Below are 26022 nucleotides of genomic sequence, written 5' to 3'. Positions count from 1 at the left end.
TCACGCGCGAGAAGAAACGCGCGAGTCGCGGAAACGCGCGCCCGAACGCGCTCAAACGCGGCGTCGCGAACGCGGCGCGCGCGATGGGTGGCGAGAGCGAGGTTTTTCGAGCGTGGGATCAGGCGACGAAGAGCCAAAAGAGAACCGACTTGAAGAAGATCATGATCCTGGGCGCGGGACCGATCGTGATCGGACAGGTGCGCGCGCGCGATGACGCGCTCGGGGAGGGAGGAGAGGCGAACGGCGCGGGATGGGAGGGGGTGATCGCGAACGCGAGCGCGGGCGCGTTTTTAAATATTCAAACCGCGGCGGGGGCGATCGCGAGGGAGCGACGCGCGGGGTAGCGACGCTTCGGGGGATTGGCGCGAACGGTTTAGTGAGAATTAATTGTGTTTCGTTCGTCGTCTCGACACGGGCGCGGAAAGACTGACGGTGGTGCGAGTTTGAACTTTGGTAGGCGTGCGAGTTTGATTACTCTGGGACCCAGGCGTGCAAGGCGTTGCGCGCCGAAGGATACGAAGTCGTGCTCGTGAACTCGAACCCGGCGACGATTATGACGGATCCAGAGACGGCGAGTCGCACGTATGTGACGCCGATGTCGCCGGAGAGCGTTGAGCAAATCATCGCGCGCGAAAAGCCGGACGCCTTGTTGCCGACGATGGGCGGGCAAACCGCGCTCAACTTGACCAAGGCGCTCGCGGAGTCCGGGATTTTGGCCAAGTACAACGTCGAGTTGATCGGTGCTAAGCTTGATGCTATCAACAAGGCTGAAGATCGTCAGCTTTTTAAGGATGCGATGGACAAGATTGGCTTGAACACGCCCAAGTCTGGCACAGCCGAGACGTGGGCGCAGGCGCAAACCATCGCGGCGGACATCGGCACCATGCCGCTCATCATCCGTCCTGCTTTCACTCTCGGCGGTTCTGGGGGTGGTATCGCGTATAACATGGCTGAGTTTGAAAACATCGTCAAGGGTGGTCTCGATGCGTCTGCGACGAGCCAAGTTTTGATTGAGCAATCTTTGCTCGGCTGGAAGGAGTACGAGCTCGAGGTGATGCGTGATCTTGCCGACAACGTCGTCATCGTGTGCTCGATCGAAAACTTCGATCCCATGGGCGTGCACACCGGTGATTCCATCACTGTTGCCCCGGCTGAGACGCTCACGGATAAGGAATACCAGCGTCTTCGCGATGCCTCGGTTGCTATTATTCGTGAGATCGGCGTAGAGTGCGGTGGTTCGAACGTGCAGATGGCTGTCAACCCAGTCGATGGTCAAGTCATGATTATCGAGATGAACCCGCGCGTGTCTAGATCTTCTGCTTTGGCTTCCAAGGCGACTGGTTTTCCGATCGCTAAGATGGCTGCAAAGCTTGCGGTCGGTTGCACCCTCGACGGCATCCCGAACGATATTACGCTCAAGACGCCGGCGTCGTTTGAGCCGTCGATCGATTACGTCATCACTAAGATTCCTCGATTCGCTTTCGAGAAGTTTCCGGGTGCTAAGGCGGTGCTCACGACTCAAATGAAGTCCGTCGGTGAAGCGATGGCCATGGGTCGCACCTGGCAAGAGTCCTTCCAAAAGGCGTTCCGCTCTCTCGAGACGGGCTTCTCTGGTTGGGGTCTCAGCAAGAAGGATGGCTTCATGCAAGGTGATGTCTCCGCCATTCGCGATGGTCTTACTATTCCGAACCCTGAAAGAATTGTGACCATCCACGAAGCGTTCCTGGCTGGATTTACGGAGAAGGAGATCATCAACCTCACGACGATGGACCCATGGTTTGTTCGCCAACTCGGTGAACTTTACGAAACCGAGTGTTGGTTAAAGTCGCTCAAGTCGATCGATGAACTTAGCGAAAACGATTGGCTTGAAGTCAAGAGACGTGGTTTCAGCGACGCTCAAATCTCTGTCGCTTTCCCTGGCACGGATGAGATGACTATCCGCAAGGCCCGCACCGGCAAGGGCTGCGTCCCGTCGATGAAGCGCGTCGATACTTGCGCGGCGGAGTTCCAAGCGGACACGCCTTATATGTACTCTTCCTACGATGGAAATGATGAAGCCGAACCGACGAACAACCGTAAGATTCTCATTTTGGGTGGTGGCCCGAACCGTATTGGCCAAGGTATCGAGTTCGATTACTGCTGCTGCCACGCCGCGTTCGCGCTTGCCGATGCAGGCTTTGAGACTATTATGCTCAACAGTAACCCAGAAACTGTGTCGACGGACTACGACACTTCTGATCGCTTGTACTTTGAACCTTTGACGGTGGAAGATGTCTTGAACGTGTGCGAGACTGAGCGTCCGGAAGGCATTATCGTGCAGTTCGGCGGCCAAACTCCGTTGAGCCTTGCCACGAAGCTTGAGGCCGCGCTAAACGCGAACCCGATTCCGGCGGCGTCCGGTAACGGCTTCACGAAGATTTTGGGTACGCCTCCGGACTCCATCGATGCGGCTGAAGATCGTGAGCGTTGGATCGATATTTTGGATGAACTTGAAATCCTTCAACCCCCGGGCGGCGTCGCTCGCTCCGAGGAAGAGGCGCTGAAGGTGGCTGAAAAACTCGGTTACCCGGTCATGGTTCGCCCGTCTTATGTTCTTGGTGGTCGTGCGATGGAAATCGTTGGTTCTACTGCCGATTTGAAGCGATACATCAACACTGCGGTGGAAGTTGATCCGGAACGACCCGTCCTCGTTGACAAGTACCTCCAAAACGCGACGGAAATTGATTGCGATGCTCTGTGCGACATGGAAGGCAACGTTGTCATTGGTGGGATCATGGAACATATCGAACAGGCAGGTGTGCACTCCGGTGACTCTGCGTGCTCTTTGCCGACCCAAACCATCCCTGAATCTGCCTTGGCGACTATCCGCGAATGGACTCCTAAGCTTGCTCGTCGACTTGGAGTTGTTGGTCTCATAAACATTCAGTACGCCGTGACTCCGGACGGCACTCCTTATATTATTGAGGCAAACCCTCGTGCGTCTCGTACGGTGCCGTTTGTTGCTAAGGCGATCGGTCACCCATTGGCGAAGTATGCCTCTTTGGTGATGGCGGGAAAAACGTTGAAGGAAATCGGCTTCACGGAAGAAGTGAAGCTCAACCACGTCGCCGTCAAGGAAGCGGTTCTTCCGTTCGATAAGTTCCCGGGCGCCGACACGTTGCTCGGTCCGGAGATGAGAAGTACCGGTGAAGTGATGGGCATCGACAAGGACTTCAGCCGTGCCTACTGCAAGGCGCAGCTCGCTGCTGGACAACGTTTGCCAACTTCTGGCAATGTGTTCATCTCCGTCCGTGATGGTGATAAGGATGCCATAGTTGACATAGCGCGTGACCTCGTCGCCATGAAATATACGGTCCTCTCGACCGGCGGTACGGCGAGCCACTTAGAAAACGCGGGCGTTCCCGTTACCAAGGTGAAGAAGGTCCACGAGGGCCGCCCTCATATTGGTGACATGATCCGCAACGGTGAGATTGGTTTGATGGTTGTCACCTCGTCTGGTGACGCTCAAGATTTGGTGGATGGTCGCGAGATCCGTCGCACCGCGGTTGGCCTCAAGGTTCCTATGGTGACGACGATCGCTGGCGCGAAGGCGACTGTTGGCGCCGTCAGAGTCTTGCAACAGAATGACTTGGTGATGGATGCCTTGCAAGATTTCTTCTAGAGCTTCACTAAATTGCGACTAAATTTACGGTTTGTCATGCTAATCTTATTACTACATACCACTAAACTGGCTCATCGACGATCCTTGCGAAGTTGCGCGGCGCTGATACCCCCGACGCCTTGCAGAGACCCGGCGCCAGACTGGAAAAGTTTCGTCGGGTTACTCGCGAGCTTGACGTTGCGCCCGTTATTCATGGGGCGACCCTTCATCGAACGATAATCTGAGATCACTTGCGCCCGCAACGCCGCTAAATCCGCCGTACGTTTGAGCCCTTGTGTCTCAGACTTTTTCTTACTCTTCGCCGAAGATCCTTTTGCAGCGCTCAAGAGGTCGGCAAATATTTTCGACTGCCTATTAGACTTCCCTCCGGTTTGATTTTCGGCAATTTCGACTATTTTATGCCCACTCTGCGCGATCGGAACCTCCTTTTCCCCCTTTCCTCCGCTTTTTCGCTTGAGCGTAATTGTCGGTGGCGCCTCGGCGACTTCGCCAAACCGCACCGTGTTTCCACCCCCTCGCAAGAACTCTGCCTCTTCTTCTTTCTGCGCCCGCAACGCCACTCGATCCCGTTTTTTCCGCTCTCTTAGAGAAAGATGTTTCTTCTTTTTCTTCTTTGCCTCGGCCTCAGCCTCCCGCGCCGCCGTCGCCGCTTTTTCATCCATCGCCCTCAGCGTGGCGTTCCCTTTATCGGGTTGTGCTCGCACCAGTGGCGCTACTGAGGTCAGTGCTCCTTCTCCGCTGATATTTCTATTCGTGGCCTCTCCCCTGTCGTCCTCCGACGACTCCTCGCCGACGTCATCGACCTTTTCTTCGCCTCTCTCTTTGGCCGCCGCCGGTTCTTCTTCTTCGCTATCGTCGTCTTCGACGCGGTCTCGTCGCTTCGATCGCGACTCTGCCGCGGCTTTGGCGGCGAGAAATCGCTTGAACGACTTCGGCGCGCTCAGCATCACATCTTCGCTCACCTTTCCCGAAGGCATGGCCACTTTCTCGTCGTAAAACCGTCCCGAGATGCGGTCGAAAGTTTTCGAGTTTTGCGCCATCTTGGCGCGCTTACGCGCGCTCTTGCCTCGTATGCCCCCCATGATGCGGGCGACGCGCGTGCACGGGTCTGTGCGATTGCGCGCGCGTCGCTCGGCCGCGCGAGCTCGATCGGACAGACCCGCGACGCGTCGGAGTGTCCCGCGCGCGCTGTACCCTAGACTTTTGCTGAAATCCGAATCCGCGTCCTCGTCGACGCGTGGTGTCGTGACTTCGACGCGCGCGTCGTCGACCGAGGCGCGTCGACGACGATGAATGCGTCGACGACGCCCAAAACCCTCACTCGAGGCAAGCGTGACGTCGCGCTGAGCGCCTACGCGCTGTTATTTTCCGAACTCGTCCAGTACCACAAGAGTCGCGCCAAGGATACGAGCGAACTCGAACGCGCGCTCGAGGACGCGGGCGCGGACGTGGGACGGCGAATGTACGAGGCGCAGAGTTTCCGTGAGCGCGGGCCGGGGAAGCGGGAGAATCGGTTGTTACCGCTATTGCAATTCATTCAGAGCTCGTTTTGGAAAAACGCGTTCGGGCGCGCGGCGGATTCGTTGGAGGTGTACGACGACGACGAGTACCTGCTGTCCGATCGGGACTTGCTCGTGAATCGATTCGTGAGCGTGCCAAAAGATTACGGCGATCTGAATTGCGGAGCATTCGCGGCGGGGATGGTGGGGGGAATCTTGCGAAGCGCGGGATTTCCATCCAAGGTGAGCTGCTATTACTCGGAACAGGCCCCCGGGGACGCGTCGGGGCGACGAACGACGAATATATTGATGAAGTTCGAGCGAGAAACTATCGAGCGAGAGAAGCGATTAGATGGTAGATGAATTAGCGCATAGAAAAATCTCTGTATCAATACTAAGCAAGCGATCTAAAGCGAGTCGGCGCACCAGTTTAAGTGCGCTCTGAGTTGCATCGCCGCGGGATAGCTCATATCTCGCGGGACCCCGACGCGATCGCGCAGGTATGCTAGACATTTACGAACGGATTTCGCCTCCGAGCTTGTATTCGAACTTGGTTCCGATGGCTCGGCGGTACCCTCGATCAGAGCCTGCGCCACCTTTCGCAAGCATTCATCGACGCGACTTTCGTAGTTTAAATTCGGGACCGCATAAGGATCCGCGAGCGGAGCACCGAACTGCTTGCGACCTGGCTCGCCCATACCTCTGCAAGCAAACTTGACGATATTTGCAGAGTTTGCAATCAGTTTATACGCTGCTTCATGCTTTGCGTCCTCTTCACCTCGGTTCATAGATTCCGGAAGCGGCTCCAAGCCGTCAGCAGATAGAGAAACCGGTAATCGCCAACTCTTTTCGCCGCCGATGACCGCCACAGCTTCGTCCACCGCGGCGTTTTTATCGGCGTATCCCGGTCCATATTGAGGTGGGATATCCATGATGTGCGTGTAGTAGTCGCTCTTTGTCGCCTGATACGTCGGTCTCGCCTCAAACGCGAGGAGCCACCTTTCTATGTTGGCCCAACGCTTTGTGCCGCGCATTTGCAGTCCCTTCCAATACAGAACGCTCGCGTTCATGCGCTCGACGTGCGAGACGTACTGAAAGTCCACAATGCTTGGACTTTCTCCCCCGAGAAACCATGGTCCTTCCGTAGAGCCGAGCGCTTCGTCGACCTTGTCCAACGTCTTTTCGAATCCCGCTCTCGCTCCCAGCGGTCCCGGCATCGAGGGCCGAAACACGAGGCCGCACCAATCCGAAAACAACTGACGTTCGAGCTTCAAAAGCACGTTCGCCGCCTCAAACTTATCCTCGGGAAGCGTCGGTCGCTCCGGGAACTCGCGTTCGAGGATTTGCATGATGACCAAACTCTCCGTGATCATATTCCCGTCGATCTCCACCACCGGCAACAGCCCGCTCGGAATCTTGTCCAGAAACGCCTTTGGTTTATCGCCGTACGATCGCATGTTGATCTTCTCCACTCGGTACGGGATTTGTTTTTCTTCGAGCATGATCCAAAGCTTTTGACAGTACGGGCACCACTGCGCGAGTGAGAGCGTTCGTGCGTCAGTCTTTCGTTCTCCGTTCGCCGCGAATCGCCAAATCCAAACCGCGCGCTCGGGCGGCGCGCTGGGGCGCCGACGCGACGGCGCGTCGCTTCAGCACGCACCCCCGCGTGGTCGCGATAAAACGTCACCCGCACGTCCTCCTCGCGCGCGCCGAACAATCGCAGCGCGTTGTCCTGATGCGCCGGTCCACCGCCGCGCGCGCGCGCCTGCGCGTCTTCCGTCAGCCGTTTCACGCAGCTCGACGTCGACGCGGTGTGGGACGCGCGAAGTTCGTCCCAAGACTTGACGGTGGTGGACATGGCGACGACGCGCGCGCGATGTGAACGAGCGCGGTGCCTTGTCGAACGAGCGGTGCTCGCACGCGCGACGCGAGGGACGGACGCACGCGCGAGGGACGCCGAGGAAGCGCCGTCGACGCGCATCGCAGAGTGCGGACAGACGCGTCGCCGGGACGGTGCGTCTAAAGAAAAAATCTGATGTTGACATGAGGACTGATTAATGGTGATTCGAGATTAAGCACCTTGAGTGCGCGTGGAGACGCGTCGCAAAGAGCTCCGCGGGTCGCGATCACGCGATGAGACTGGGCTCCATCTCAGCCGGCGCCTCGTATCCCATGAGGTTGATGTACGTCGCCGTGACGTTGGCGAGACCAGCCTTTGGGAGATCGTCGCGAAACTTGACACCCGTGGGCAACGCCGGACCACCGATTGCGACCGGAACTGGAGCGAGAGTGTGCGAAGTGAGAGCCAAGAGTGCGCCGCTGTCGTCCTTCAACGCGCCACCCTTTTTGTCGCGCTGCACCATGTCGTCGGCGTTGCCGTGATCGGCGGTGACCAGGAACATACCACCCAACTCTTCCACGAGGTCGAGAAGTTCCTTCACGCACGCATCGCACTCTTCGCAAGCCGCAACGGTGGCCGCCATGTCACCGGTGTGACCAACCATATCAGGGTTAGCGTAGTTGATCCGAACGACGTCGTACTTCCCAGAGAGCAACGCCTCCTTCCCGGCTGCGGTGATTTCGCGAGCCTTCATCAACGGCGCTTGGTTAAAAGGCACATTGTCGCTCGGAATCTCGACATATGTTTCAAGATTTTCGTTGAAGTACCCAGAGCGGTTACCGTTCCAAAAGAAGGTGACATGACCAAACTTTTGAGTTTCGGAGCACGCGAAGGTTTTCAATCCATTCTTCGCGAGCCATTCGCCAGAAGTCCGCTCGATGAGCGGGGGTGGAACGAGATAGTTCGCCGGTAGCTTCAAGTCGCCATCGTACTGCATCAGTCCCACAAACTTTGTCTTGGGAAATCGCACGCGATCGAACGAGTCAAAGTCTGCATACTCGAAAGCCTTGGAAATTTCGACAACGCGATCTGCGCGGAAGTTGCAGATGACGACGGCATCGTCGTCTTGGATCGTACCGACCGCTTCGCCATCATCGCCAACGATGACAAACGGTGCAACGTACTGGTCGGTGGCTCCATCCTTCTTAAGCTCCGTCAAAGCTTCTTTCGGGCACTTGAACTTATGCGGGGCGTCACCCAAAACGTGCGCGCGCCAGCCCCGCTCAACCATACCCCAGTCGGCTTCGTAACGATCCATGGTCACCGCCATGCGTCCACCACCGGAAGCAACCTTCGCATCACATCCCTGCGCGGTGTACGAGTCGAGTTCAGCGACGAGTTTTGCCATGTACTCGTGCGATGTACCATCCGGAACGTCTCGTCCGTCGGTGAGCACGTGCAGGCGCAACTTTTTGCACCCATCCGCGAGCGCGCCTCGCATCAAGCCAAATATTTGATCCGTGCGCGAGTGCACACCGCCATCACTCAATAATCCAATCACGTGAAGCGTATTGTTCGCGAACGCGGGCTTGATGTACCCCCACCCGGCGTCGCTAAACATGTTCTTTGTCTCAAGCGCAATGTCAACCAGGGACGCTCCCTGCGCGATCACCTTCCCCGCGCCCAGGGCGTTGTGCCCGACTTCGGAGTTCCCCATGTCCGCATCGGTGGGCAGGCCAACGGCCGTACCGTGCGCCTGGACGGTGCGATAGAACGATTGACCTTTCGCCTTGAGCGCGTCCATCGTCGGCGTCTTGGCCACATGCACGGCGTTGTGCTCGTCCTCGTATTCATTCTCTCCCCAACCGTCGAGGATGCACACCAAGACGGGCTTCTTTTGCGGGATTGTCGGGTGCGGATGAAGCTCCATGATCGTTCCCCGTCGTCTTCGAGCGCGCGCGATGAAGTGCGACGCCACGCGCCCCGCGCGTGAGAGAGGGCGGCGCGTTCGGTACTTTTCGGAGGGCTAGGGCAAACACCCGATTTCCTTTGTCCGGATCGCGAGGTCGATCGATCGACGCTCTGAGGTTGGACGGCCGCGCTTTCGCGAACGTCGCGAGGGGAACGGTGCGCCGTCGATCGATCGAGTTCGGTCGATCCCGTCGATCGCATCCGATCGTTCGATCGCGTTCGATCGTTCGATCGCATCGATCGCGTCGATCGACGTCGATCCCGTCGAAGCATTCGATCGATCGATCACGTCGTTCGACGTCGATCGTATCCGATCGATCGATCGCATCGATCGACGTCGATCGCGTCAAACATTCGATCGATCGATCACGTCGATCGACGTCGATCGTATCCGATCGATCGATCGCGTCGATCGCGTCGAAGCATTCGGTCGATCGTATCGATCGACCCCGTCGATCGACCCCGTCGAGGGCGTCGAGGGACAGGGGGACTTGCCGTCGCGTCGGGCGCGGCATTACGCGGCAGTGCGCACGAAGGCCGTCCACCGTCCACCCACCGCGGGGCGGGAAACGACGCGTAGGGAGTGTTATCGCCGACCGCGCGTGCGTTCGACGATTGACGACGCCGTCGTAGACGGCGCGCGAGGGATTCGTACGCGACTCGAAGAGCCGCGGGACATCCAACGAACCGGCGCGAACGCTCGCGTGCCCCCGCACGCGAGCGTCACGCGATGGAACCCTCGGGCGCAAACAATGGGGATGATGTCAATATCAACGCTTGGGGTATTCCAGTCCTTCGTTACACCGAAGAGGACCGAGTAAAGCAAAAGTTTGTAGAGACGATTCATCGCGTCGAGTGGCGCGAGCGCGAGACGGGGGCGTTCCGCAACCCGGATGATGTGGATGAGCTAAGATGGAGCGAGTCCGATGACGAAGAAGATGTAGAAATATTACGATCCGATCGCGAAGTGGAGAAAGAAGAACTTGCGGTTGCGATGCTCGCGGAGAAAGGCGCCTCGCGTTTGGACGAACCAGCGACGTCTTTAACGTTGACAACAACCGACGCAGCCGACGACGATGTAGACGCGGACGGTGAACCTGCGGTCGGTGGATATATGAATATTTTATTTCGTAATCGCGGGAGTAAGGCCAATGCGACGTCCGAAGAGAGAGTGGCTTACATGGAGACTCGATTGAAGAACTTACGTGGAGTGCCGTCTCATTTGCACCGGTTCGTCAAGCCAGTTGTGTTCAGTCTACCATTGGGGTCGCGGGTGAAGAAAATATCTGGTGGGGACGATCATGCGCTTATTCTTCTTGAATCCAACCCAGAGGCGCTGGAACATATCGCTCCTACGTATACTGATCACGACGGACGGATACTTGTTATGGGATCCGATGAGTCATCGCAACTCGGTCTTCGAACGACGACGTCTCAGGACGTTCCGGTGGCGCTCGACGTCATTGACGGAGCGAAGGCTGTAGATGTCGCCGCAGGCGGCCGATACTCGGTAGCGGTGACATCAGGACAGGAGTGCTTGACGTGGGGGGAAGATGTAGGCGGTTGCACTGGCCACGGTGAGAGCGGTTTGAATCGGATTCACAACACACCAAAGTGGATGTACTGGATGACCAACGCCACGACGAAGGTGGTGTCTTGTGCCGCGGGCTCAGCACACACGGTCATAACAACGGGCTCAGGGCAAGTTTACACTTTCGGCGTTGGAGATTGCGGTCAACTCGGTCACGGAGATGGGGTTAACTACGCCAAGCCAAAGCTCGTGGAATCTGTCACTCTTATGAACGTGTCTTCAGTGGCTTGCGGTAGCAATCACACACTCGTAGTGACCGATTCGGGTTACGTTTATGGATTTGGCTCAAATAGTTGTGGTCAGCTCGGATGCGGTGACTTTTCGAATATTTTCATTCCCAGACGCATGGGGCACGACGAGTTCGTCGGCGGTGTTCCGGAACGAGTCGACGTGGAAGAAATCCATCTCGACTCGGTCCAGCTTGAACAGAGGTTCATCAACGAGATGACGGCTCTCAAAGACGTAAGCGAAAGCTGTGTGGCGTTGGAAAAGGTTCGTCACAAGGTCGTGCAGGTCGTCGGGGGAGAGGAGCACACAGTAATGCTAACAGAGAAGGGTCGAGTATACGTCTGCGGACGCGGTTCCGATGGACAGTTGGGATTGAGCGACACGGTAGATCGAAGTTTGGTGACACTGGTGTCTACTATGGTGAACGTTTTCATCGTTCAAATCGGAGCTGGTGATAATCACACCGTCATGTTGACAACGCTTGGCGACGTTTTTGTCTGTGGATCAAACGACTTTGGTCAACTCGGCGACGGGTCAATCGCCACGGCGACTACGCCGAAAAAGTTACAGCCAGCGTTATCAGTCACCGATCGTCTCGCCTTGAAGAAGTCGGAAATAGAAGAGATCGAGCGACATCCGATGTATGAAGTTAAAGCTGAGCAGGTTTACGCATCCAAATCATCCACGTTTGTCGTTGCTCGAGGGAGCGAGAATTTGTACGTATGTGGAAGTGGAGCATTTGGTCATCCGGTGAACAAACACCGCACCAACGTTGATGAACTCATGAAAGAGTCTTTGTCAAAGTGGAATGAGAACCAGGTGGTAATGATGGGTTCAACTTTTGCAAACTTGAAGGTGGACGAACACATCTTTCAAAATCTGGTGAAACAGATGGTCATGTACGGCGTGTACCATGAAAACGTACTGGCTCACATTTTCTGTTCTGGATTTGAAGAGATGCTATTGAATCCGCAGCTTTGTAGCGTGTACGTAAATATGATCAAAAGCATGGGCAAGTACAGTATTGGCTGTAGCCCACTGAGCTTTCGACGAGTTATCATGTTCGCCATCGAGGATTTGGGAGTGCGCATGCTCGCTGCTCGAAACGAAGCCCAGCGTCGAAGGCTGCTCAGAAACCTCGGACCAGTGAGGTTCCAAAAGTTGCAAAAGAAAACTGGTCAACTCGATCTTCAGCAGAAGTTTAACACATTCATCACTAACCGTGCGGGACTTCTGGAATACGAGCGCTTCAAGGAGCACTGCGTCGTACTGAAACGGTTTGTCAGACAACTCTTCGAAGCTGGGGTGCTCGTTGAGGAAGATCTCCGCGATATGCGAGTCGGGTTCCCCGGTTCGATGCATAGTATCTCACTCATCAGCAGCGTTGATGCGGAGCAAAAGTTTCTCTTTTTTCAGGGGATCGCCACGCTGAAGCGCGAGAGTAAAGGCCCGATAGAGTTGGATCACCGCAGCGGCAAAGCGCAAGTGAAGACACGCGTGGCTGAGCTTCTATCTACGGCTACGGAAGACGCTGCGTGGGGAGGCACGCTACTAGACAGTAATGGAACGTCATGGCAAAACTATCGAGCGAATACGAGCACGGAAAAGAAGATGCGAGCTGTTTCGCACGGGATTCCAGAAACTGGGAATACAAACGGGCGGTGCGAGTCGATGCTATCGCCAAGCACTCGTAACGTTATCAGCTTGCGAGGATTGTTATAGAACGCTAGCAACATAGAGTTTGGAGCAATCTAAAGCTACAACAGATTTTTTACGCGCCGAGATACAACGTGAGCATCATCAGAGCGGCGCCAAAGATGACCCCACGGTACATATTGTCACTATTTCCACATTTTCTCGCCTCGGGCCACAATTCAAGCGCACACACAGCAACCATAATCCCACCAGTGCCGGCGAGGAGATGTTCCAAACGCGTTGGAGTGAGGTACGGTTTCATGAATTTCAAAGCGATGAGCGCCCCGACTGGTTCCGACAACCCGCTCGCGGTGGCGAGAAGAATGGCTCGACTTCGGCTTCCAGTCGCTGCATACACCGGGGCAGCGATGATGATACCCTCTGGGACGTTATGCATTCCGATCGCGAACGCCATCGTCGGTCCAATCGTCGTATACGACGCGCACGCCACCGCGAACCCCTCTGGCAAGTTGTGCAGCGTCATCGCGAACGCCATCAAAATCCCCAATCGCAACAACCGCGCCCTGCTCACTCTTCCAGCGGCGATGGCATCCTTTTCATCGTCGCTCTTCGACGTCGCGTTCATCGTCGTTCGTTCGTTCGGTGGTGTCCCCGCGTTCGCCTCGTGGTGCGTCTCTGGATTCGGCAACAGCGGCGCCGCGCACGCGTACGTCCCCGCCCCCCCCAGCGTCGCCGCGGTGACGCTCCAGAACCCGTGCTCGATGACATTCTTCGCGTACAGTTCCACGAACGACAGCGACGTCATCACTCCGATCGCGACGCCGAGCAAGAACGCCATCGCGCGCGCGTCCGGTTTCTTCCACACCGCCACCACCGCGCCGAGCGTCGTCGCGAGTCCGGCGAGCGTGCTGAGCGTCATCGCGCGTCGTTCGCCGTCATCGAGCATCGCCCGTCGTCGTCGCGTCGTCTCGGCGACGACGACCGAGGGTGCGACGCGGCGTGCGGCGTGGACGACGACGCGAGGGCGAGGGAAACCCCGTCGCGCGCCACTCGTTCGCGCGCGAACCGTCGAGCAGCCGACGCGCGGGCGCACCGAGGATGTCCGCGATCACGATCTCGATCGCGTCGGCGCCCGCGCGCGCGCGCGCCCGCGCGACGACGACGACGACGACGATGCGCGCGAAGATGAATCTTCGAGCGTGTTCGACACCTTCGGGGGCGACGCGCGAGGCGCGAGCGATGAAGATCATCGCGCGCGCGGGGGAAGAAGAGGTGCGATAGAACGACGCGTGGCGAGACTCGAGGGCGACGCGCGAGGCCGACGGCGCGCGAGGGATCGAGGATTAGACGGGCGAGCGACGAGGGAGCGGGGCGACGAGGGTATCGGTCGACGAGGACGAACGAACGACTGACGAAACAACGCGTGTTCTCGCACCGCGCAGGGTGAAACTGTTGAGACTGAAGAAGAAGTGCCCGAAGTTGAAGTCGTCGAGGACGACGAAGAAGTCGCAGGAGGTGCGGAAGAAGAGGAGACCGCGTTGAGCGCGCTCGTCGGTCGACTCGAGGTCGTCGTCGGCGATAACGCCGACGCAGCGGAGCTTGTGGCCTCCCTCAAGGGAGAAATCGGTGATGCAAACGCAAAGATGGTCGGTATGGAAGACCAAGTGGCCGCGATGAAGGATCAATACTTGCGTTTGAACGCAGACTTCGACAACTTCCGCAAGCGAACGCTCAAGGAAAAGGAGAACCTCGCGAGCAGCGCCAAGGGGGACTTTGTCAAGGCTCTCTTGCCCGTGCTCGATAACTTTGACCTCGCAGAGAAGAATATCAAGGGTTCGACCGAAGGTGAGGAGAAGATATTGACGGGATATCAAAACATGCACAAGCAGTTGATGGAAATTCTTTCATCGCAAGGCCTCCAAGTCGTCGCGGGCGTCGGTGAACCGTTCGACCCGAACGACCATGAGGCTATCATGCGGGAAGAGAACGACGAGATGGATGAAGATACCATCATTGAAGAATTCAGAAAGGGCTATAAGATCGGTAGTAGCCTCATCCGTGCTTCGATGGTGAAGGTTTCGACCAAGCCGTAAAAGCTCACCGACGCCCGTCGCGACGCTTTTATATATACTAGGACTCATTTCAATTCATTCATCCATTAATCCACCACTCCAGCGATCTCATCATCTGAACCGCATCCACGTTAGATCGCATAAGCCCTTTCGCGAAATCGCGCGCGACGGTCGGCGTCGTAGAAGTCGAGAAAGTCGAGAAAGTCGATATGGGTCCGTGTGAGGCGTCACAACGACTGATTGCGCAGGGCTCAGCGCCGAAACTTGGCGATCTAGGGCTAGGTCGATATGTCCGCGGGAGGCTCTGCATCTCCCCCGATGTCAATTTTACCGTATTCAAAGCCATGATAGATCTTTCACCTTTGACGCGGATGATCGATAAAAAACGTGCGACGCGATCGAATCACGACTCGTCGCGAGTCCCCCGACGACGTCTGGCCTTTCGTCGCGCCCGCGGCGGGTTCGGATTCGCAGCGGCGGCGCTCGTATCCGCGAAGACGTCACGAGGCGTTCCGAAAGATTACCGCCGCCGCACACGACGACTTCGATTCGTTCGAACGTCCGTCCTCGAGGGAGTCCATAGCCACCCTTCGCACGTCCGCACGCCCTCCACGCGCCGTCCGCGCTCGTAAAGCTTCGGAGTTCGGCGCGAGATCGCATCTTGCGCGCTCGACTTTTCGCGCCAAAGGTCTCTCGAGATGGCTACCGCGCGCGTCATGGACGCGCTCGAGGACAAGAAAGTCCAGATGATCGTCGGTGGGGTGACGCTGACTGGTGGTATCTACGTCGCGGTGAAGTTGTCTTGGTTCCGCAAGAACCCGCTGCGCTCGTTCGGCGGGAAGACCGGGGCGATGGCGAAGACGATGGTGGACAAAGGGATAAAATCTTACAACGAGTTCTTCGACCAAGAAGACGGTAAGGGGGTCGGATCGCGCATCTTGTCCACCCCGGACTTCGTGAACAAGTTTTACTCCCTCATCACCGACTTTTACGAGTACGGTTGGGGCGAAAGCTTCCACTTCGCCGCACGCGAAAAGGGGGAGAGCTTTGAAGACTCCATCATTCGCCAGGAAGTCGGTACGTCATGCTCGTCTCGCGCGCATCACTCGTCTCGAATCCGTGAACGCGTTCTACACGCATATCCGTGAAAAGCAGGCATTCGACTGACGCGACTTTACCCGTTTTACACGCACAGCGATCGCGGAGAACATTGGTTTGAAGGCGGGGATGAACGTGTTGGACCTTGGCTGCGGCGTTGGGGGTCCGATGCGCAACATCGTCAAGGCCACGGGCGGTAAGGTGACTGGTATCACTATCAATGAGTACCAAGTTGGCCGCTGCAACACTTTGAACCAGCAGGCTGGCCTGGAAGATTTGACGGAGATCGTTCAAGGTAACTTCATGGACCTCGCGAAGGTGTTCAAGGGTCGATCCTTTGACGGCGCGTATGCCATTGAAGCCGCGTGCCACGCGTCGAACACCACTGCTTTGTACAAGCAAGTGTTCCAAGTCCTCAAACCGGGTGCCCTCTTTGCGTCCTACGAGTGGTTGCGCACCGATCAATACGACCCGAATAATAAGGTTCACGTCGACGTCGTCGATGGCATCGCTGAAGGTAACGCACTGCCGGAAGTGCGCACCATCGAAGATTGCGTTGAAGCCGCGAAGGCGGCGGGCTTCGACGTGCAGTTTACTTTTGATCGCGCCACCCTTGGAGCCGTTCCGTGGCAACAAGCCATGAAATCTGCTCGCCGGGCGGCGTACTTGACGCACGTCCTCACCGGCGTGCTCGAGTTCATCGGCTTCGCGCCCAAGGGGACGCAAGCCGTGCACACCATGTTGTTGAAGGCTGCGGTCAACCTCGAGAAAGGCGGTGATCTCGGCATCTTCTCTCCGATGTATCTCATCGTCATGAAGAAGCCGCTGGCTGCGTAGGTTCATGGTGTGGCTATAATGTATTGAGAAATATTGTTCGTTGAGGAAGAAGTGCCTGCGAACCTGTCTCAGTGTCTTGGTTGCTATGTAGTTCTTTTCAATTCAAGTGTGCATACAGACATTAATCACCCATCACTCGTAAGCGCGCGCACAACCACGACTGCGATCTCGCGGGATGCTCGTTAAGGGATATTGAACTGATCGTTTCTGGCTTCGCGATGCAACAGATTACAAAAGTAATTAATTATCGAATAATCGCGAATGACGGCAAAACACGCCCTCGTGAGACGACGAAGTCGATGTAAACGCAGCGTAAGCGCACGAGACGTCCGAAAGGTCATTTTCATTGTTCTTACGTGGTAATTACTCGAGCGCGTTCGTTATTTTCGTACAAAGTGAAATGTGCGTCTTTGTAATAAATAAATTTAATACAAACGTTCGCCAACGTAACGCGTGGCAACGAATCAAAGCTTCCGGGACGCAAAACTCCGAAACGTACGGCACCAACGAGCATCCAAGAGGCATGGAGCTCGCGCACGGCCGGCCAGAGCGTCCATAGACAACGACGTTGTCGGTGTTTTATCGAGAAGGAGAAAATAATTGAAATTAATTCACCCGTAACCCGTTTTGCACATCCATGTGTCGCAAACAGGCAGTCCAGATCGCTCGATGTAGTGGACGGCCAAGCGAGCAATTTTATTGAGTAATCAAGACAAACACGCCGACAACGACGTCACGATCAAAATTAATTAATTTATTAAATAAATACTCTCCAGGAGTGCGCTCTTAGATAGGCGCTAGATGCATGCAAAACAACACACGAACGTCACACAATCGATATTCGCGACACCACGTTTAAATGAGCACGCGATCCGCACGCGTCCACTTCATTGTGAGCTTTGACAAGCCGTCATCTTTGATGCAGTTGATTTAATTATTTACATCGCAACGTACGAAACGGGGCGCGCACAATACTGTCACTAACCCACGCGAGCTTCAACGAATACGATATGATTTTAATACACTATTATCTGCGCGGAATTCTCGCTTTAAAATTGCGAACGACGCGAGCGAACGATTTACTCAATTGACAAATCAATCCACGCCACTAATAAATCCACCACCACCAACGCCTGGTCCCATCATGACCACGGCTTCGTCATCGTCAATCACTTCGACGGCTTGCGGCTGATTCAAGCCTTCTTGAAGGTCTTCGGGCACCATGCCGTGCTTCAGGAACAAATCTCCGGCGGCAACCAATGCAGCACAAGTTTCTGCGTGTTCCTCAAGTTCGTATCCGTCTCGCAGAGTCCGAGGAGCGTCCAACTTGCCAAGCCACATCCGGCCTTCTTCGTCTTTCGCCAACGCGTAGATCGCTTCCGCACAGGCCTGACGAACATGATCAGATAATTCTGCTCCGACCTGCTTCCCGCTGATCGGCCGAAGGAGCGCGCGTAGGACATCCCCTGCTGCCTCCTGTGCACCTGGGCTGACAAAGTCCAAAAGCGCTTTACGCTGAATGTCATCCATGCAGCAATTCCGCAACGCCGCTGCGACACGCTCACGTCTGAGGTCGTTCGATTCACTCATAATTGAAACAACTGATGCTAACAATCCTCGCTTCGGATCTAAGAAGACTCGTCGACCGATCGGGTCGCGCGAGATGTTTGTCAAGACTGACGCGGCATGGTCGTAGTCTTCCTCCGGCTTTCCGGTGGACAAGAGTTGGATCAACTTTGACACGTAAAATCCTTCTAGTGGCTTACCCTCTTGACTTATCACGTGTACACCGCTCTCCGCCGTCGTCACGTTCGCTAAAATAGACAGCAAGAGGTCTACCGGTGCACCGTCGCCATCGCGAAGCCCGTCCATGGCTCGCTCCACGACACCCTTGTTCACAGCCTTGACGATCACCTCCGGGTCGTGCGTCAAGTTTACCAGCGCTGTCGCGGCATACTTTGATTCTGCGCCTTCTTTGCCGAGCGCGTGCAACAGTTTTGGCACCAGTGAGTCGGCTTTAGCGCACAGTAACTTTGCGCCGTCATCCGTTCCAGTCAAGCCTTGGATGATGTGCGCCGCCTGCTCTCGCACGGCCGGGTTCTTATCGGACAAAAACCCGATCACCTCGTCGAGTTCGTCGGCCATGAATTCTAGCGCGGATGTCGTCCTCGACGGGACGCAGCGCGCACGTCTGACTGTGCCGCCTTCGCCCGCGAGCGCGTGCGCGCCTACAGCGCGCACTCGCGTCCGTCGATACTTCGAGGCGCGCCGTCGGACGCGTGGGATGTCACGCGCGTCACGCGTCGCGCCAGCGACGGTGACGTACATCTCCTATCTGCCCGGCGACGACGATCCTTTGGACGAGCGCGCTACGGAGGCGTGTCAAGCGCTAGTGGACGCCCTCGATAGTGCGCTGCGAAAGACGAGTGAAGCGTTTTGGGCGCACGTGCAGAGAAACGGACGAGGGCTCGGGAGGAGTCTGGACACGTACTTGCAGTTTAAAACGCGGCCATTCGAAACTCGAGGTCGGGGGGCCGAACCGTCGACTTCAGTTACGGAGGACGAGTTGGGAAGGAAGGTCTTCCTCACGATGCTCAGACTGGTGAATGACGGCGCTCGAGAGCGAAGCTGCTTAACTCTCGAAGAGCGGAGGCAGGCGGTTTTAAAGCATAACCTGATCGACGTACCGAAATTGATTGACTTGACGGTGATTTATGGAAGCGATAACAGGGATCTAGTGCACGAAGTGCTAGAAAATGCTGTGAAACTGTTGCCGACTCTCGAAGACGATTTTGGGCGCACTGGATTGATGATCGAAAAGAACTTGAAAGATATGGCAGCGCGAGTGACTCCTGCGGCTGAAGCTAACGAGCTCCCACCAGACGGGTTGAGTGAATCGCTGTCATACTTTCACGACGTTGCTATTTCACTTGTTTCACTCGTCACCGTGTATCCAGAAGCCGCAGAATGGTTGCGTCGTGATGGGAATCTGACAGGTGCGCTCGAAAAGATCCGAAGTATGGTACTTTCTAGCTTCCAGTCCATGGCAACTTGCGATAGTGATAGTTTAGATACGGTGAGAGGTTCTTTAGGCGCGGCAATTTCCTTTCTGAGAAGTGCAGATGGAGGAGGAGGAGGAGGAGGAGGAGGAGGAGGAGATGGAGAACCCGTGGATGCAGAGCGCGATAAGTACGTAGGACTGGCTCCAGTGGTCGTGAACACGATTGAATCTGTTAGAATCATCCTACCCGATGTCGGCATTGGGTTTCTTAAGGCATGCGTAGACCATTTTGGTCCCAACGCTGAGTCAATTGTGCAGCATTTGTTTGAGGAGTCGCTTCCGCCTGATTTGCGGTCGCTTGATAGACAGCTGGGATGGCCGCCACCCGCGTCAAAGTTGACCTGGCGGAGTCGTCCTCAGCCCAGTATACCCGTTGGCAAGAGATTGAACAAGGAAGCTGACCTCGAACTTTCAGTGGAAGATAAGAAGCGAGTGCTGAAGGCAGCGCGCAATTTGGAATACGAGGATGAATACGATGATTCATTCGACGATCTCCCAGTGCAAGTAGCGAACGTCACGCTCGGTACGGACGAATTAGAAGATGGAGACGGTCGCAAAGAACGTGCAAACGCATCGAAGCGTGTCTTCTATGTGGCCGACGGCAAAGTCTATCACTCCCACAAAGCCGGCGCCGAGAAAATCTTCGCGCATAGCGCAGAGGAAGCGTCAACGATCGCCCTGGCCCAAGAAAAAACGAAAAGAAACGAGATAGAAGGACTCGGTGCGGGTGGAAATAAGTCACGGTTCGATTCAGCATTCACCCCGAGCACAAGCGCGGTACCTTTCACGCCAAGGGGATTGTCGACAAGTGCTTCGGCCAAAGAACAACCCAGGGCAAACGGGGGTGCCGGTCGCGGAGGAAGAGGGTCTGGCGGACGACAAACGAGAGGACTGACTGCAAAAGATTTTACACACAAGCATCACAATCAAAAAGCAAAAGCAGCTAAGAAGGCGGCGTTGTAATTTAATTAGAACGGTCAGGGCGTTCACTTTACACGGTAACCGACCTCCCCAAGAAGCCACAAACTCGCACGCGCACATCGAGTGTGCGCTCGCACAAGCGCAAGAGAAGAAGGCACATGTACGATGATGATATTATCATCTACGCCTTAAAGCCAGTCGATTTCGTATTGCTATCGCTGTGCTGCATTCTCGTGTTCTACATTTTGCCACTCAAGTTGTTGAAGCGTCTCAATCGCGGCACTGGATGATGATCTCGGGAGTGCACGCGTCCACAACTATAGTAGCGCTACAATCGTTGCGTTCGTTATCCTATGATGACGAAGGAGTGGCGATCGAGGCGGCGATGGGCCCACTGTTTGACGCCATCGAGCAACGTGAGGGACTCGGGGACGCCGTCTCTGCGCTGGACACCGTGGTCGTTCCAGGCTTACGTCGAGTGCTCAGACGCCCGAGTAAAGGGGAAAAAGACTCTCGAGAGCATGTGTTTGCGGTGTTGTTCAGTGTGTGGTGCGCCAAGCTCATAGGCGGTGATGGGGAGCCAATTCAAGAAACAATTGACCCGTTCTGCCGAAGAGCCAAGTGGTCGCTACCCACGCCGATGTTCGCAGAGTTGATCACAGTGCTAGAAATGAAGGATTTGTTCTACAATGCGATGCTACATGCTTCTGATCGAGCGAAAGAGACGATGACGAAGGCTTTGTTTACGAGTGAAACCAGAACAGAGGTAATTGAGCAACTGACGGTAATTTTCTCTACGTCCGGATACACTCCAACCGCGAGGAAAACTCAATCACGAACGACGGATGATGAACCAACCGTCAGCGTAGACGTGATATGTTCATCGCCACTGGTTGCAGAACCATCTCAGGTGGAAAAGTTTCTCCGAGACCTGTTGGCGTGCACAGAACCAAAGACAGCCAAAGAAAAATTGGTATCTCGCTTTCCAAAAGATGACGTCTTAGAAATCATATCCACAGTGCTATGCTCCGACGAGTTTCATCTCTTCAGAAATATGCTCATCACGCAACAAGATTTTGATTCAAAAGTCATAGAGCGCGATGTCATTGTCGCATTGAACCGCATCACAGCGAGTGCAAGCACAAGCGTCACCAATCGCATGAAGTTGAATCTAGCGAATGATTTGCTGTGGCCCATACTCATCGCACCAGACCTCGTTTATCGTCGTTTGATTCATACAGCAGTTGCACACTCGTCCCAGGGTGCAATCATTATCGAAACTTTCCGCTTGGTACCAAGTTTTGTCAAGGTGAAGCGTTGCGGCAACTCGCCGGCGTGCTTGCTTGTTGCATTCGTCGACTTGCTCCGGGATTTTCCGAATGACTTTGCGAATATTAAAGCCATGGATTCCATCGAATATATCTGTGAAGCCTTCTTTGGGAGCAATTCTGGCAAAATGCATCTCTTAGAGTTGCAAGACGGTTTACTCTTCATCGTGCTTCCAATGTTGACTGCGGTACAACTTAGTTCCCCTGCTACTGGTCCGTTTCATGGAGCCCACTTTGCTCTGAGAATTTTGAAACTAATAACCATGAACGAAGGACAGGTAGATGTGAGGGTCATTGAGCGCACGTTCCCCGAGGGTGTACTCCTTGCATTGGCACGTGTCATTGAATGGTCACGGAAGCAACGAATGACATCAACTCAGATTTTAGCCACATCGCTGGCTCGTGAAATCAGCAAAGGGCTGTTGGAATCTATTGCAAAAATTTCGCCTAGCAAAGAAATGGCAATTGCTCTCAGACTTGCGGACGAAGTAGCCGCTAGCGTTATAGAATGGGACTCGCGCTTGGCGATAGAGCCCGTCATGCGTCTTGGTCGCATGGAGAGAATCTCGTCGCCGCGCCCCCCTTCGCTCGATTCAAAGGACATGACGTCGATCACTGTAGATATTTTGAAGCTTTATCGCTCGAATGCGAATGCAAACGATAGGATGCTGCTCGAGTTGCTGCGGACGTTTCAAGACTTTCAAGACTGTGAAAGCGATTTGAGTAAATTTCGTCAAAGTCTCTTAGTTGCATGCGTAGCGGTCTTGCCGAACACATCTGGACCAGAGTTTGACCGCATATCACGCATTGGTTTGCCAAAACTGCTCGAAATGCGACGCATAACCGCAGCTGGCATACCAGTCTCGGCTGTGGTACTGGATGTTTTATCACACGCTACAGTGTTTGCCATTCGTGAGTCTCCACAACGGGCGTTTACAATTTGCCGTCACTTTACTCAACTCACCTCGACGCTCACATCCGATGCGAAAGAAACGTTCATCTCTGATACGGACTCCGAGGTGATTGTACGAAGCGCTTTTATGTGCGTGTGCAATATCCTTGATGCGTTGAGTTGCGCGTCAAGATTTCCGGAGAGTCACTCTTGCGAGGTGCTCCTCATGTCAAGCGCGTTAGTCGGCTTAAAAATCCTCAGTTCATCAAAAATTTTGAAAAGCTGGGCATTAGTCCAAGTCAAGTCATTGTCGAAGAGTTGCAAATCGAGGGTTCAGCTTTTAAGTGCGCTGGTGTAGCGACGTGTGGTACAAAAAGCAAGTGATTACAATTCAACATAGCCAAAAGTAAGAACGATTCATCATTGTAATATGTTAGCCAAGTTAGTCTAGCTCTTCATAATCTGGTAAAGCAGTAGCGATGCGGACACCATCACGAATGACGACTCGATCATGTTGCGATCTAGAAAACAGCTCGCTGTAATTCCTAGCGCGAAACAAGACAAAGTTTGCCTTCGCTCCTGGAGCAATCATTCCCGACTTTTCGCCAAGTCGCATCGCGCGCGATGGGTTCGCAGCTAAAGCCAACGGCCACGATCCAAAAGGTCGATCGAGATGCGCGATGCAAACGCTCGATCGAAATACCTCGAGCATATCACAGTCACCGTATTGAAAAAATTGATCTCGCGTATTATCACTCGAAAGGCACACCGGCACGCCAGCTCGGGCAAGCTCCTTCACCCGAGTAACGCCTCGCCGCGTTGGCGTCGCTTCGTTCGTTGGATCACGATTTTGAAGCCATTGGTTAACGATTGGAAGCGAAACAACGGTGACGCCCGCTTCGCGGGCGGCGTCGATGATGCGCTTTGCCTGTTCGTTTGGCTGAACTGCGAGACTGCAGCAGTGACCGCACACCACAGATCCTTTGAAATTGTTTCGAATGACGGCCTCAGAAATGTGGAGCAAGCCTTTGGAGGATTCATTGCCGTTCTCGTCGCAATGAAAGTCGACATCCAAATTGTATTCCTTCGCCAGAGAGAAAATGACGTCCAATAACTTGGGCATATCGGCACCGCACGTCGTGTGGACATCCAGTGGTGTACCACCTGCATCGCTACACGACACGGCGGCGCCAAGTATACCTCCATAAGATTTCACCATGCGAGCCAGCGCGCGCGCCTTGGTCTCGTCGCGGAAAAAGCTCAACACCGAGAGTGACACGCCTTGCAACTCAACTTTCCCTCTCCATTCCTCGCGTAACTTCCCGAACGCTTCCCAGGCGATTTTGCTCTGTCTCTCCTCACCCGACATCAAGTGCGTGCGCATGGCGGAGGTCCCGTACGCGTACGCGCACTGAATCGCAAAGCCCATGCGCCGCTTGGCGTCTTCGAGCGTCCAGTGTTGGAAATCGTTCGCGCACGCGGCGTCCGCGCCAGCGAGGGTGCCGTTTAAATTTCGGCTCCTCTCACACGTGTGTGCCTTATCTATATGTGTGTGTATGTCCACGAACGTCGGTAAGCACATCCTCCCGCCCATCGCCACTCGAAGCCCGCGACGGCCGTCCTCGTCCTCGTCGCTCTCCGCGTAATCCGCCGTCTCCTCCTCCCCCACCGTCCTCGTCCTCGTGCTCGTCGACTCGCGCACGCCTTCGATCATCCCCCGATCGACGTCGATCGTCACGTCCACCTCGATCAACCCATCCTCGTCCGCTTCGCCCCCATCCGTCGCGTCCTCGTCGAACTCGCAGCACGCGCTCGGCACCTTGACTCGCGTCATCGCGACTCTCGACGCCCTCGACGCGGCGTTCCCGTCGTCCTCGCCGCGCGGCAGATCGAGCGTGCTCGCGGGATCGCGTTTCGCTTCGCTCGGGTACGCGCACCACCCTCGGTCGTCCGCCGTCATCGCGCGACGTCGCGTCGCGCTCTCGCGGCCCACCGCGCGCGTCGGTCGGTCAACCGCGCGCGGCGACCGACCGCGCGATCGATCGATCGATCGATCGCCGCGCGCGATCGATCGGCCCTCGTATAGCGCGTCCCGCGAAGCCATCGAGACGAGATCACGGAGACGCCCGCGCGCGAAAAAGACGACGCGCCGACGCGCGCGCCGACCGCCCGGCCCGGCCCGGGGTTCGGCGCGCCCGCGCGTTCGTTACGCGACGCCCGCGCGCGGTGACGGACGCGCCGTCGCTCGACGGTCGCGTCGCTCGACGTCCCCGCGGCGCGCCCGGCGACGCGATGAACACCGTCGTGCGCGCGCTGACGCTCGGACAAGTCGCCGTCGTCGTCGCGGCGTGCGTCGCGGGCGCGCTGCTCGTCGGCGCGGTCGGTCTGGGAGGCGTCGTCATCTTGCCCGCGCTCCTGCTCGCGAGGGCGTGCACGCCCGAGGTCGGGATCGTGTCCCTGTTCGTCGCGTTCACGCCGACGATGGCGCTCAGGGTGTGGATGCTGAGAAAAATAGTGCCGCGCGATCGGTTTCCGACGCGGCTGGGAGGCGTCGCCGCGGCGGGAGGGGCGTGCGGCGCGAGCGTCGCCGGGGGCGCGCTCCTGGACGTCGTCCCGAGAGAGGCGCTGACGTACGTCATAGGTCTCGTCGCGCTGGTGGCGGGAGGGAAAGACGTCGCAGACAGCGCGCGGCGATTGCGCTCGCGCGCGGCGCGGTCACGCGCGGGAGAGGGGGAGACGGTGGTGACGGTGGAAGACGGCGGAGACGACGGAGACGACGGAGACGCGGCGCTCGAGATGGACGGCGCGGACGCGGTCGACGCGAACGAGAGCGAGAGCAAAAGCGATGAGTACTGGTTAGAACCTACGACTCGCGAGATGTGGTTGTTGTTCAGCATCGGTGTCGTCGTGGGGATGCTCAGCGTGCTCACCGGAACCGGCGGCCCGATAAGCTTCCTGCCGATTGTAGTACTGTGGAAAGGCAAGGTGAACCGCAAGGTGATGTTATCGATGAGTGCGATTCAGAGCGTATTCTTAGGTATCGCAGCGATCGTCAGCACCACTGCTCGTGGAAAAAAGCCCGACCCCGGGCTCGTGCTTTTGATTTTGCCGTGCGGATTGGTCGGAGTCGCTCTCGGCGTGCGCGTGTTGAAATATTTCTCGCGCGAGTGGCTGACTCTCTTCATAGGCACCATCTTGCTCGCCGTCGGTTCGTTCACCGTGCATCAAGCGACTGAACTGTGAGATTTTATGTGTAGCGCGTATTAGTTTGTGATTGTCATTCATATCAACCTTTGGCTCGACACCGAGTCAAACTCGAACGAAACCAAACTCAATCAGCCATTAGCCGCCACTGCTTCGCGCGATG

General features: G+C 56.0%; 14 protein-coding genes across 14 annotated transcripts; 8 read left to right on the top strand and 6 right to left on the bottom strand.

Moving 5' to 3' along the window:
• Window positions 1-83: 83 nt before the first annotated feature.
• PYR1L (Carbamoyl-phosphate synthase L chain) lies at window positions 84-3661 on the top strand (the record flags this gene model as incomplete). The annotated part of the gene is made up of 2 exons (XM_001419335.1): window positions 84-197; window positions 458-3661. The coding sequence occupies 2 exons, from the start codon at window positions 84-86 to the stop codon at window positions 3659-3661; spliced, it is 3318 nt and encodes a 1105-aa protein (XP_001419372.1).
• Window positions 3662-3732: 71 nt separating this feature from the next.
• OSTLU_93143 (predicted protein) lies at window positions 3733-4743 on the bottom strand (the record flags this gene model as incomplete). Its single annotated transcript, XM_001419115.1, has 1 exon — window positions 3733-4743. The coding sequence occupies one exon, from the start codon at window positions 4741-4743 to the stop codon at window positions 3733-3735; it is 1011 nt and encodes a 336-aa protein (XP_001419152.1).
• A 207-nt stretch (window positions 4744-4950) lies between these two features.
• Window positions 4951-5523, top strand: OSTLU_42667 (predicted protein; the record flags this gene model as incomplete). The annotated part of the gene is made up of 1 exon (XM_001419334.1): window positions 4951-5523. The coding sequence occupies one exon, from the start codon at window positions 4951-4953 to the stop codon at window positions 5521-5523; it is 573 nt and encodes a 190-aa protein (XP_001419371.1).
• A 68-nt stretch (window positions 5524-5591) lies between these two features.
• OSTLU_4835 (predicted protein) lies at window positions 5592-6907 on the bottom strand (the record flags this gene model as incomplete). The annotated part of the gene is made up of 3 exons (XM_001419114.1): window positions 5592-5697; window positions 5836-6692; window positions 6821-6907. Coding segments are annotated over 3 exons (1050 nt in total), but the record flags the coding sequence as incomplete, so codon positions are not given.
• Window positions 6908-7176: 269 nt separating this feature from the next.
• On the bottom strand, window positions 7177-8930 carry OSTLU_33106 (predicted protein; the record flags this gene model as incomplete). Its single annotated transcript, XM_001419113.1, has 1 exon — window positions 7177-8930. The coding sequence occupies one exon, from the start codon at window positions 8928-8930 to the stop codon at window positions 7287-7289; it is 1644 nt and encodes a 547-aa protein (XP_001419150.1). The 3' UTR covers window positions 7177-7286.
• A 1527-nt stretch (window positions 8931-10457) lies between these two features.
• On the top strand, window positions 10458-11225 carry OSTLU_6750 (predicted protein; the record flags this gene model as incomplete). The annotated part of the gene is made up of 2 exons (XM_001419333.1): window positions 10458-10934; window positions 11067-11225. Coding segments are annotated over 2 exons (636 nt in total), but the record flags the coding sequence as incomplete, so codon positions are not given.
• Window positions 11226-12561: 1336 nt separating this feature from the next.
• OSTLU_12811 (ZIP family transporter: zinc ion) lies at window positions 12562-13365 on the bottom strand (the record flags this gene model as incomplete). The annotated part of the gene is made up of 2 exons (XM_001419112.1): window positions 12562-13051; window positions 13157-13365. 2 exons carry the CDS (start codon window positions 13363-13365, stop codon window positions 12562-12564), a joined length of 699 nt encoding a protein of 232 aa, XP_001419149.1.
• A 141-nt stretch (window positions 13366-13506) lies between these two features.
• CGE1 (chloroplast GrpE-like protein) lies at window positions 13507-14607 on the top strand. Its single transcript, XM_001419332.1, has 2 exons — window positions 13507-13718; window positions 13889-14607. The coding sequence occupies exons 1-2, from the start codon at window positions 13545-13547 to the stop codon at window positions 14537-14539; spliced, it is 825 nt and encodes a 274-aa protein (XP_001419369.1). The 5' UTR covers window positions 13507-13544; the 3' UTR covers window positions 14540-14607.
• Window positions 14608-15381: 774 nt separating this feature from the next.
• OSTLU_42420 (predicted protein) lies at window positions 15382-16453 on the top strand (the record flags this gene model as incomplete). The annotated part of the gene is made up of 2 exons (XM_001419331.1): window positions 15382-15595; window positions 15714-16453. 2 exons carry the CDS (start codon window positions 15382-15384, stop codon window positions 16451-16453), a joined length of 954 nt encoding a protein of 317 aa, XP_001419368.1.
• A 1095-nt stretch (window positions 16454-17548) lies between these two features.
• Window positions 17549-18598, bottom strand: OSTLU_42650 (predicted protein; the record flags this gene model as incomplete). Its single annotated transcript, XM_001419111.1, has 1 exon — window positions 17549-18598. The coding sequence occupies one exon, from the start codon at window positions 18596-18598 to the stop codon at window positions 17549-17551; it is 1050 nt and encodes a 349-aa protein (XP_001419148.1).
• A 139-nt stretch (window positions 18599-18737) lies between these two features.
• OSTLU_16474 (predicted protein) lies at window positions 18738-20477 on the top strand (the record flags this gene model as incomplete). The annotated part of the gene is made up of 1 exon (XM_001419330.1): window positions 18738-20477. One exon carries the CDS (start codon window positions 18738-18740, stop codon window positions 20475-20477), a length of 1740 nt encoding a protein of 579 aa, XP_001419367.1.
• A 75-nt stretch (window positions 20478-20552) lies between these two features.
• Window positions 20553-23077, top strand: OSTLU_33099 (predicted protein). Its single transcript, XM_001419329.1, has one exon. It carries the CDS (start codon window positions 20722-20724, stop codon window positions 23011-23013), a length of 2292 nt encoding a protein of 763 aa, XP_001419366.1. The 5' UTR covers window positions 20553-20721; the 3' UTR covers window positions 23014-23077.
• A 20-nt stretch (window positions 23078-23097) lies between these two features.
• OSTLU_42867 (predicted protein) lies at window positions 23098-24237 on the bottom strand (the record flags this gene model as incomplete). Its single annotated transcript, XM_001419110.1, has 1 exon — window positions 23098-24237. The coding sequence occupies one exon, from the start codon at window positions 24235-24237 to the stop codon at window positions 23098-23100; it is 1140 nt and encodes a 379-aa protein (XP_001419147.1).
• Window positions 24238-24947: 710 nt separating this feature from the next.
• Window positions 24948-25898, top strand: OSTLU_16471 (predicted protein; the record flags this gene model as incomplete). Its single annotated transcript, XM_001419328.1, has 1 exon — window positions 24948-25898. One exon carries the CDS (start codon window positions 24948-24950, stop codon window positions 25896-25898), a length of 951 nt encoding a protein of 316 aa, XP_001419365.1.
• Between the last annotated feature and the right edge of the window lie 124 nt (window positions 25899-26022).

The sequence above is a fragment of the Ostreococcus lucimarinus genome, chromosome 8 (genome assembly GCF_000092065.1).
Source record: "Ostreococcus lucimarinus CCE9901 chromosome 8, complete sequence".
Lineage (NCBI taxonomy): Eukaryota > Viridiplantae > Chlorophyta > Mamiellophyceae > Mamiellales > Bathycoccaceae > Ostreococcus > Ostreococcus sp. 'lucimarinus'.
The sequence above is the reverse complement of the archived record's forward strand: the minus strand, read 5'-3'. Positions and strand labels throughout refer to the sequence as shown.

Coding starts and splice junctions, on each gene's coding strand:
- CGE1 (XM_001419332.1), top strand. CDS start 13,545: ATGTCCGCGATCACGATCTCGATCGCGTCGGCGCCCGCGCGCGCGCGC. Junction 13,719..13,888: donor CGCGCGCGGGGGAAGAAGAG/GTGCGATAGAAC, acceptor CGCACCGCGCAG/GGTGAAACTGTTGAGACTGA.
- OSTLU_33099 (XM_001419329.1), top strand. CDS start 20,722: ATGATGATCTCGGGAGTGCACGCGTCCACAACTATAGTAGCGCTACAA.